The 10,865-nt window shown below is 63.4% G+C and overlaps 1 protein-coding gene across 1 annotated transcript; it reads right to left on the bottom strand.

Moving 5' to 3' along the window:
* Positions 1 to 509: 509 nt before the first annotated feature.
* On the bottom strand, positions 510 to 4,366 carry LOC123017895 (gastrula zinc finger protein XlCGF8.2DB-like). Its single transcript, XM_044419549.1, has 4 exons — positions 4,305 to 4,366; positions 3,681 to 3,801; positions 2,552 to 2,665; positions 510 to 1,844 (listed from the first exon to the last, which is right to left on the bottom strand). The coding sequence occupies exon 4, from the start codon at positions 1,653 to 1,655 to the stop codon at positions 510 to 512; it is 1,146 nt and encodes a 381-aa protein (XP_044275484.1). The 5' UTR covers positions 1,656 to 1,844; positions 2,552 to 2,665; positions 3,681 to 3,801; positions 4,305 to 4,366.
* Positions 4,367 to 10,865: the final 6,499 nt, after the last annotated feature.

Here is a 10,865-nt window from a genome sequence, read left to right as displayed (position 1 = left end):
CTGCGTGTGAAGGACCGAATGTGCCGCTGACCACTCCGGACCCCCCGTCCCCCAGGGTCTGGGGCAGCCCCTTCAGCAACACTTCCTCTGCCAGTGGCCATGTGAATGGCAGGAGCTAAGAGGAGGCCTTCCGACCGCTGTGGGCACTCTGGATCCACAGAGTGGAAAGCCGAGGAAGTGGGGAAGCGCTTTCGCTTGGAATAGCCGCCATCGCAATGCAGGATGCAAGCTTGCAAGTTACGCAGAATCCCCCTCAGGTCAGATTCCCCACCCGCCCCAAGGAGGGAAGGCGGAAACGCAGGAGGTCGCAGCAAACCGAACGCCCCAGCCAGGAACGGGCTTCTCTCCACCCTCGTTCTCTCTGGCAGAGCTGGGGAGGGGGCTGTGTAACCCGAAGGGCCGCATCCCGCCCCACAACCCACGAGCCGCTCCGGGCAGAGATTCCGCCCTCCCGGCTCCCCCCGTGCAGACGGCCCGCCCGGCACCAGCTCCGGCAGAAACCCGCCCGCTCATCTGTGGCTCCTCCGGTGCAGGGTCAGGTATTTGGCCTGCGTGAACCGCCTGCCGCAGTCGGTGCACACCACGGACCTCTTCCCCGCCGCGGCGCCGGGCGGGACGGCCGAGGGCTGCTCCTTGCTGGCCTCCCGCCCCCGGCCGGCCGGCCTCGGCGCGGGCAGGGCCTCGGGGGGCCGCTCCGGGCCGGGCGGGGCCCCGTCCCGGGGCGCCCGCTTCTCCTCGTGGGTCTTGAGGTGGGCCTCCATGATCCGCCGGTCCCGGAAGCGCTTCTCGCACTTGGCGCAGGGGTGGGGCTTCTCCTGCAGCTCGCGGGCGCGCTTGAGGGCCAGGGCCTCGCCGCCGCCGGCCGCGATCAGGTGCTGCTCGCCGCGGTGCACCCGCTGGTGGCTCTTGAGGTGCTGCAGCTGGCTGCAGGCCTTGCCGCAGAGCAGGCAGCGGTAGGGGCGCTCGCCCGTGTGCATGCGCGTGTGGATGGTCAGCGTGGCCTGGTTGCGGAAGGCCTTGCCGCAGGCGCCGCAGCCGTAGGGGCGCTCGCCCGTGTGCACGCGCAGGTGGCTGATGAGCGGCTGCTTCTGCGAGTAGCGCTTGCCGCAGGTGGAGCAGGCGAAGGGCTTCTCGCCCGTGTGCACCCGCTGGTGGCTCTCCACGTGGTGCTTCTGGCTGAAGCGCTTCCCGCACTCGGCGCAGGCGAAGGGCCGCTCGCCCACGTGCACCTTCATGTGCGCCACCAGGATCTGCTTCAGCCGGAAGCGGCGGCCGCACTCGGCGCAGGGGAAGGGCCGGGCCGTGGAGTGGGTGCCCAGGTGCTTGCGCAGGTCCTGCTTCTTGCCGAAGCTCTTGCCGCACTGGGCGCAGGTGTGGGGCCTCCGGGGGCCCGGGGCGGCCCCCAGCTGGCGCAGCAGCTGCAGCTTGGCCGTCAGGCACTTCTTGGCCTTGGGGGCCGCGGCCCCGCTCTCGGGGGGCTCCCGGGGGCGCAGGTGGGTCTTGAGGTGCCGCTTCAGGTCGCCCATGGAGGGGAAGCCCTTGGGGCAGAGGTGGCAGCGGAAGGGGCGCTCGCCCGTGTGGGTGCGGATGTGGATGGTCATGGCCACGTTGCTCAGGAAGCGCTTGCCGCACTCGGGGCACTCGGGCGGGTTCATCTTCAGCGTCCTTCGGGGGGGGGCCGCCGTCCTCCGTCTTGGGGGCTGCGCCGGCTGCTCGCGTGGCCGGCTTCTCCGTTCCCGGGGAAGCGGGCCTCCTCCCTCTCTTCCGCCGGGCCCTGCAGCGCCGGCGGCCCAGGCCGGCCCGTTCCCCTTCCTCCTCCTCCGCCATCCTAATTCCGTCTCCTGCTGGGTAGAAACGAGAGAAGAGGGTCTTGCTGTGGTGCCTGGCGGGGGCGAGAGATGAAGGGACTGAGCGGCCGGGGCAGGCTGGGAGCCTCCTCCGCCCAGAGCCCTGGAGACACAGCCAGCCCCAGGCGCCCCTCCTGGGCCCAGGCAGTTCGCTAGGCGGGGCTGCTGCTTTGCACAGGGAAGGCCCCATGCAGACCAGCATCGCCAGCAGCGGGCGGCTTCCCGGAGTGGGGGCCGCGAGAGGCGGCTGGCCAGAGGTCCGGAGACTCTGTGCGGGCTCTGCGTCCCTACTGCAGGGTCCCCCCGAAGGGCCTGTGGGAGACAATGGGGGGGGCGCTTTTGGAAGCTTGGCTGCTGGCCAGAAGAAGGACCCCCTGGGGGCAGGGGCTGCGGCCTTCGGGGGTGGCAGCGCCCCAGTCTTCCTTGCGGAGCACGGCTCCCTGCTGCCCTTCCAGAAGCGGACCCTACGGGCGGCTCAGCACAAGGATGAAGAGCGGCAGCAACACGGGTCCCCCCCACCCGGCGCTCAGTGCCAGGCACCGCTGTCCCGCCGAAGGCCAGGGCTGCCGCCTGCGGCCCCCGCGGACACGCCTGTGCGCGAGCATCGTGTCCCGGCCTGTGCCGCAGCCCCGGGCCCAGTCCTCCCGCAGCCAGTCGGAGAGCTGGCAGGGCGTTCCCCTGCCCCTGGGAGGCCCCCGACTCACCCAGCCAGGGGCTCCGGGGCCGCCCCCGCTTCGGGGGCGCGAGACTCTCCTCCGTCCACGGCGCCTCGTCCCGCTCGATTTTGCAGATGAGTTCGGGCTTGGTGGGGGGGTGGCCTGTCGCAGAAGCAGAGAGAGCACCGAGCAGTCCTGGCACCCGCCGGACGACAGCGGCCCCGCAGGGAGGACGGGCGCCCTGCCGTCTTCACCCCGTGCCCCCCCCGCGGCTCCTCCCCAACCGCTTGGGGGGCAGGCAGAAGCCGCGAGAAAATGCAGAGACCCACCCCCCTCGTTGCAGCTCCTGGCGCGGCGTCTGTGATCCGTCTTTCATGCTGCAGTTCGGCTGTTTTTGTACCGGGCAAATCTATATCGCTCTCACGGCCGAGGCCGCGTTCCCGGGGCCGGCCACAGGGAAGGCTGCAAAAAAGCCACTGCCGTGCAGGACGCCGGAGAGGAACGGGGCAAGGCGGCGTCACACGACCCCCCACATGGAGGCCAGCAGCCCCCGCCCATGCCTTCGGGGGCCTGGCAGGGCCGGGAGTGGGCCCCGTGCCTGGGACCAGCGTCCAGTGGGCCGTGCAGGCGAACGCTCTTCCAGGGCTCACGTCGGTTTCTCTTCGGCCTCTTCAGACGCTCCCGTCACTTGGTGCAAGTTGGCCACCTCTATCGACTTTGCGAGTTTATGTCTCGCGGGGTGGGGGGGCAGCACAAGCCCCCCGTTCTCAGTCAGTTCTGCAGTCCCCGTTTCCCCTGCACTGCTACTGGTAACTAAAAAGGATGTATTTTTAAAGATACATATGCTGAGGACGGAACAGAAATGCCGTTTATCCAGATGTGTTGGCCTCCCACTCCCAGAATCCCCCAGCCTGGTGGCTGGGGGATTCTGGGAGTGGAAGGCCAATGCACTTGGATGACCTCAGGGTGCAGGAAGCTTGCCTGGGGTTCGACTGCTGGTTCAGTGAGCTGCCTGGGCTCCCAGCTCAGCACTGGAATTTCTTGGGGTTCAACCGCCCCCCCTACAAATCAGGAAGTCACAGGAGAGCACCTTCCCTTCCAACGCGGGCCCTCGGCTGCAGCCGCTTCCGCCTCCACCAACCCGGCCTCCGCCCCACGGGCCAGAGGAGGCGCTTACCCAGCGAGGCGACCACCTCGTAATTCTCCACCATCACGGCCCGATACAGGTCCTTCTGCCATTCTGCGAGCTCCATCCACTCCGCCGGCGAAAAGTAGACAGCCACGTCCTCGAACGTCACCTGCGAGCGGGCACAGGTAAGGGACCGTGCGACACATCCTGGACTGGCCCTGCGGCCGCCGACGAGGACTAAGCCACGTGCGGCTGAGCCGAGCCGGGCCGGGCAGCCAGCGGTCGAAGTTCTCTGGCTGGAGGAGCGCTCCCCAACCCGGCTCCCTCCGTTTGTGTTGGACTACGACTCCCATCATCCCCGGCCAGCAGGGCCAGGGGTTCTGAACGACCAACGCCTGCCCCCACCATCCCTCGAAGCTCTGCATCATGCCCCATTCCTGCCTGGCAGCAGAGTTCCCACTGGGCTCAGCCCCCAGCCCGGATCTCTTAACATGCACAGAAGCACGTCCCTTCCCACCACCTCTTCCCCTGCCTAAACCCCCTCGATGAGCCTCCATGATGGTGCTGGTGTTTGTCGGCCCCCTTGGGTGCGTGTCTGGTGGGCCAGCGGCTGCTTCGAGACAGCCCCCCCACTTGAAAAGATGCTCCGCAGCTGCAGAGCTGCCCCCGCACCTGTTTGGGGATGGAGCCATCCTCCAGGGCCCGGACACCTGCTCACCTTCCGAGCAGTCGGGGTCGATGCCTTTCAGCACACAGAAAGGGATAAATACACCCCAGTGCAATGCCAGGAGCCGTAACTGGTCCAGAAACAAGCGAAGGAGCGTTTCAGACACCAAGAACATTCTGGAAACCAGCTGAAAGGTGCTACTGTTGAACAAACGAATTTCAAAGAAATTGCCAAAGCGGATTTCATTAAAGGCACAAGACTGTGGGTGTTTGGACAGAAAAGAGCCCCCCAGTTCCAAGCAAAGAGTCCCCCTGTGTCCCTATTCAGGCCACAGGAAATTGAGTTGAATTTTTAAAGGGCCAAACCTACCCAGAGAAAGGAAAGTCTGCGGGAGAGGCCCTTCTCCGGGAACCCTCCGTGAAAGAAATTAGGAGGGTAGGTACCCGGAGGAGGGCCTTCTCTGTGGTGGCACCCCACCTATGGAATGTGCTCCCCAGAGAGATCCGCCTGGCGCCGTCGTTGTTTTTCGGCGCCAGGCGAAGACCTTTTTATTTAAACGTCATTTTAATTGTTAATATTATTTGCTTATTTTATCTGGCCAGGGTGACTTGTTTTATTTTATATTGTTGATTTGTTTTATATTTTTAATGTATTATATTTTAATTTATGTTGTGAGCCGCCCCGAGGCTTCGGCGAATGGGGCGGCATAGAAATGTTTTAAATAAATAAATAAATAAATAAATAAATAAATAAATAAATAAATAAATAAATAAATAAGGCTGCAGCTCCCAGGGATAAAGGGGCTTTTTGCTGGGAATGGGGGGTCTTTTTCTGTCGAGTCACGCATGGGATTGTGCCTCAAAAGTTCCACTCTATTTCCTGCGTTCTGCATATAGAAGAGTGTTTTCCTAACCTCAGTGCGTGTGTTAAATCTGGCCGTGACTGCGCAAGCCTGCGCTCTCAGAGGGCACCCCCGAGGCCTTAATCCGGCGGCCCTTCCCCGTCCCAGCCCTGCGTGTGTCCCCCCCGCAGCCTGGCTCCCCCACGGCCAGTGCCTCCTGCGCCCGACGGGGCTTTCGCTGCCTGCAAAGGCGACGCCAGGATCACCTGCTTGTCTTCTGGATGCCGCGCGCCTCCTTGCTGGCCGGCGGTAGCTGTGGCTAGCCGGCCCGGGGCTGGCCCTCGGGCAGGCTGGGAACCTGGGCAGGAAGCTGATGCGCCTCCCGGCCAAGAGCGAGTCCGAGAGGCCACTGATGCTGCCGTGCGCCAGGATTCCCAGCGGGATGCAGCCCCGCAGCTGGCTGGGCAGAGGGGCTCCCGGCCCACCTTGCGAGTGCTTGCAGGAGCAGCACCGGCGCCCGGGGTCCCGCAGGGCAGGGCCGGGCCGGGCCGGGCCGGGGCAGCCTGCAAGCTGGCTGGGAGGCGCAGCGGCTGCACGTTCCGGGTGATCTGGCTCCTGCAGCTCCCGGCTCTGCCCTCATTCCGGCTTGCCATGCGGGGCCGCGCCTGCCCCGTGAGCCTTCCCGGCTCTGCCCTGCCGCGCTCCCCGTCCGCCTCTGTGGCTGCTGCTCCCGGCGGCCAGCGCAGGGCACACGCCGCAGGCGGAGAGGCCAAGGCATCCCTGGAGCCCAGGCAAGGTGGGCAAGCCGCGAGCAGGTGCGGAGGGGCCGGGGGCGGCTGGGACGTGCCGCAGAGACCCGTAGTGGTGGTGAAGGGATCCTGCCCAAGGCCCACGTCCAGCCGCGGGCAGAATGCGGCTCGCATCCCTCGAAAACATCAGACCTCTTCAGCAGCCACAGAACAGCCTCTTCTCGGATCCTCATCGACAGCCAGGGCTGCCCAAGGGCTACTATTTTACCATTTCTCTTCCCCTCGATGAATGGCTAGCCATCTCCTTTCCGCTTCCTCGTACACACAGCCAAGAAGAACAATCTAGTCCTGTGCACAAGAATGATTTACTATATTTACATCCCACCCTTTCTTCCTGCAAGGGACCCGAAGCCGTGTACAATTCCCCCCCCCACTCCATTTTCTCCTCCCAAGCAGCTGTGAGGCAGGTGAGGCTCAGAGTCTGTGACCAGCCCAAAATCACACGAGTGGGGCCTAGATTCAGGGCTCCAGAATCCCAGTTCAGTACTCTCACCACTAGGCCACACTGCTGCTCCAGTGCAAAGGCCTGTCCCAGATGTGCGGGGCTTGACCACCATCTCTCCCAGCCCGCAGCTGTGCTGGAGATGCTGCCCAGTGCCCGCAGGTTGGGGCCACACGCTGCACAGGTGCGTGGATCGCCCAATCCCAGCATGCACTGCTCTTTCCACACCTCAAGGCGGGGTGTGCGGAGCCCACGCCGGCACGCATGCATGCACGCACAGCACCCATCCGAGATACGGCCTGCGTTCTAAAAGGAAAGCGCCAGATACAATCTGTGGATCACACCCAAAGCCGGAGGCTGCATTCCAAGGCAGCCCTCCGGTCCCGGGCACCCAAACCCGCTCGAGTCGCAGTCTGGCCTTTTGCCCGCAGCGGCGCCAGGAGCCTCCCCCGCGTCCCGCCGGGGTCCCGGCCGACCCTGCCAGGGCTCCATCCCGCCTCCTGGCTCCGCTGGGGGGCTCTGCTGAGCAGCCCTGCAAACCGTGCATCAACGGGAACCTGCAGCGCACCTTCTTCCCGGACACATCCTGCAGAGCCGCTGCCTCCCCCAGGTGCTGGAATCGCTCAGTGCACCGCTCCAATTAATTTGTGCTTTCCGTGGTTTAGAGGAGAGTCGGGAGGTTGCAGGACTTAATTCTAATCTAGCCTTGCCCTAGATCGCGAGGCTGCAGAGAAGCCGGGTGCCGTGTTGTTGTGGCCCGGCCTGCCTTCTGCTGTGGGTCCGAGCTGTTATTTAAAAATACACATTAAAAAAATGGCTCTGCCCACACAGGCAGACCTTTTCTGTCCCCCCCCCCCTTCTGCAGGGCTCACCAACATCGGCAAAAAGGAGGCTGGGAATGGGCCCGCAAGCTCGGGCCTTCCAGTTCTCCGCACCGTTTCCTGGAGCACCAGGGCTGCATTACCAGCCCCCCACTGGGCACATCCCGCAGAACTGGGGGTGCGCTGCTGCCGACGGGGGGGGGCAAGAGCTCCCCCCCAGAACACACGCCACCCACGCTGCGAGCCACGAAGGAGCGGTGGGGACACGGCTCTCTCTGGCACACTCGCTCCCTGCACACAAGGAAGTCGCCCCTTGGATCCTGAAAGGTGGGAGGGCTCCCCCGAAGCGTGGCGAGGCCTCCCCTCGTCCTCCTGCACGGCCCCGCAGCATGGCTCTCGCACTGTGCGCCTCGTGCCCCTGCAGTGCTTGAAGAAGCCCCGGCACCTACTGGGCATCGGTGGCTGGAGAGCCGGGAGTGGGCCGGGCAGGGCAGATCCCCGGGTGCCACAGAGGGGCATGGGGCCACCCCTCGGAGAGAACACCAGGCCAGCTCTGACAGAAGGTGGGAGACAAACGTGAGAATGATGGCCATGGCTCCACTGGCCACGGATGATGGGAGTTGCAGTCCCATGGGCCTGGAGGACAGTCCCTCAGGACAGGACAGGCTCCCTGCGGGGACAGGATAAGCAGGGCTTCCGCAGGGCTTCTTCCGAGCACGGGAGGATGGCGCACCGCGTGTGTGAGCAGGCAGGGCCCAAGGAGCCTGGGGGAGAGGAGCCCTGGGCCTCTGGGCCGGTCCGGGCAGCCACGGGTGGGGAACGTGGCCAGCGCCCTGGAATCCTGGGACTTGTAGTCCACAGCATCGAAAGGGCACCACGTTGGAGATGGCAGCTGTAAAACGACCGCATGGAAAATCCACCCTGGCCAGCAGAGGACCCCTTGGTCTCCACGTGGGGGGACCAGGATGCTCAGGTGCTTGCTCCCTCCTCCTCCTCCTCCTCCTCCTCCTCCTCCTCCTCCTCCTCCTCCTCCTCAGATGAAGACACAGTAGGGCCTGGAATGTCTTCACATCTGCTGCAGGTCACCCCCTCCGGCAGAAAGTGGAGGAAGGAACTAGCGGAAGGGTCTCCTTGGCTTGACCCTGACCGAGTGCGCAGAGACCCCTGGGGGAAAGCAGCTGTGCCAGACATGCGTTCCTGATGCGAAAGGAAGCAAACGCCAAACGTACCTTGGATCTCAAGAAAGCCAACTCAGAACAGTGATGAGCAAAATTCCATGGCAAGAATGAGAGAAGAATTATAGGGGGGTGCGATTTTTTCTTAAAGGAAATTCTAAGGCACAATCACAATCCCAACAATGGAAAAGGGTAGAAGACAAGCAACGAAGCCCGTGTGGCTTCACAAAAAGCTATGACTGAATGAGCTCAAGACTCCAGGGCCTGATGAACTCCATCCTCAGGTCATAAAAGAGCTGGCAGAAGAATTCTCGAGAGTTTTATCTATTTGGGGAAGTGAAAGATGACTGGAGAAGTACTAATGTCGTTCCCCGACTTCAAGAAAGGAAAAAAGAAGAACTTGGGAACTGCAGATCAGTCGGTCTGACATGCATCCCTGGGAAAAGCAGTCAGTCTGCAAACGCCTTGAAAACAATGCAGGGTTTATAGACGCAAACATGGATTTCTCCAAAACAACCCCTGCCAGACTGATCTGGTCCCATTTCTTGACTCCCTGATGGACTGTGGGAATGCTGTGGACAGAATCTATCTTGACTTCAGCAAAGCTTTTGGCAAAGAGCCCCATGAAATCCTGGCTAGCAAACTAGCTAAGGGTGGGCCAAATCGATGCATAGCTGGTGACAGAATCGGACTCAAATGCTGCACGTGAGAATTAGGTCTTAGAATCGCTGCAGATCACAAGCTGAATCTGAGTCAACAGTGTGATGTGGCCGCAAAACGGGCAAATGCTATTTTGAGATGCATTAACAGAAGTGTTACTTCCAAATCATGAGAAGTAGCAGTTCCCCTACTCTCCTCACTAGTCAGACCCCACCTGGAATACTGTGTCCCGTTCAGGGCACCAAGATTTGAGAGAGATGGAGAAGAATTAGAAAGGATCCAGAGGAGGGCAACATGGATGATCTAGGAACTGGAAACACTGCCCTGTGAGGAGAGACTGGGAGAACTGGGCACGTTCAGCCTTGGGAAGAGTAGACTGAGGGGGGACATGAGATCCCCCTGTACGGACCTCAAAGGCTGTCACAAAGAGGAAGGCCAAGGTCTCTCCTCACTGATGCCAGAGTGTAGGACACGGAATAATGTGCTCAAGTTCCTGGAAGACGGATTCTGGCTAGAGATCGGGAAAAGCTTCCTCACTGCCAGAGCAATAGGGAAGTGGGACCAGCTGCCTGGAGAGGTGGGGGGCTCTCCCACGCTGGAGGCATTTAAAAAGACACTGGGCAGCCATGTGAGTGGGGTGGGGTGCCTTGGTGTCCTGCAGCAGCAGGGGCTGGACTTGATGGCCTTCAGGGCCCCTTCCAACTCAACTCTTCTATGATTCACCTGGAGGTATTATAATTACGGCTACTATTCTTGTTCTTGTTAACTTCATTTGTATATCTAAGCTCTCTAGGTAGTTCCTAACAGCAACAATTCATAAGCATGGATGTGACAGTAGGGATGGAAACAGAAGTAATACAGAGTGCAATTCCTGACTGTGAGAGCAGCAGGACCATGGGACCCCCGGCCTGGGGAGGTGGGGGGCTCTCCCACCCTGGAGGCATCAGATGCAACTGGACAGCCACGCGGAAGGGATGGTTCAAGTGGGAATCCGGCACTGAGGGGGCTGGACTAGATGACCTTCTGGCCCTTTCCAGCGCTACTCTGCTATGAATGCAGTTCTCTCATTTCCCATTCCCACCGAATTAGAACATTTCGCAGCGGCTCCGCAGGACACGGTCGCTCTCCCGCGCGGGCCCGGCCTCCCCCCCAGGACGCACGACCCTCCGGCGGAGCGAGGGCCTGACCTGCAGCGGGGGGACCCCGGCGCCCTCCAATCCCACGCTTCCAGGATCCGTCTTCCCAGACCTGCTTCTCCTCCAGCAGGACCACCACTCCCATCGCCCAAGCTGGCAGAGGAGGGCGCGGGCTGCAGTCCCCCCCGGCCGCCCCCCCTGCGGAGCCTCGCGCGGATCGGGGCCCGGACCGCGGGGGGCAGCCGCCCTTCCCGGCAGCCGCCCGCGGCAAGAGGGGGCGGGCCGCTCCGACCGCGCGGGGGTCGGCTCCGCGGGCAGGCTGGCACGCCCGTGCGCGGCCCTCTGCACATGCCCAGAGAGCCCTCGCGCCCGCACACCGCCCCGGGCTCTCCCCCGCCGCGGAAGTGCGCGCTCGGCCCTCCCCCGTCCCCGCCGCCGCCGCCGCCCCAGCACCCCGGGCCCCGTACCTGCGCGGGAGCCCCCGAAGCCATCGCTGCGCAGGCCGCGCGGGCCACGGAACGGCGCCCGGAGGACAAAGGCGGCGGCGGCGGCGGGGAGACGCGGCCCGCTCGCCCGCTCGCCACCCCCCGTCCAGCGGCCAGACCGAGCGGCGAGGCGAGGCGAGGCGGCGGTCGGGCCGGAGCAGGCGCCTTCCCCGCCGGGCGGCGCGGGGCACCCTGGG

This window comes from Varanus komodoensis, unplaced genomic scaffold, assembly GCF_004798865.1.
Source record: "Varanus komodoensis strain SLA01 unplaced genomic scaffold, ASM479886v1 scaffold104, whole genome shotgun sequence".
Classification (NCBI taxonomy): Eukaryota; Metazoa; Chordata; class Lepidosauria; order Squamata; family Varanidae; genus Varanus; species Varanus komodoensis.
The sequence above is the reverse complement of the archived record's forward strand: the minus strand, read 5'-3'. Positions and strand labels throughout refer to the sequence as shown.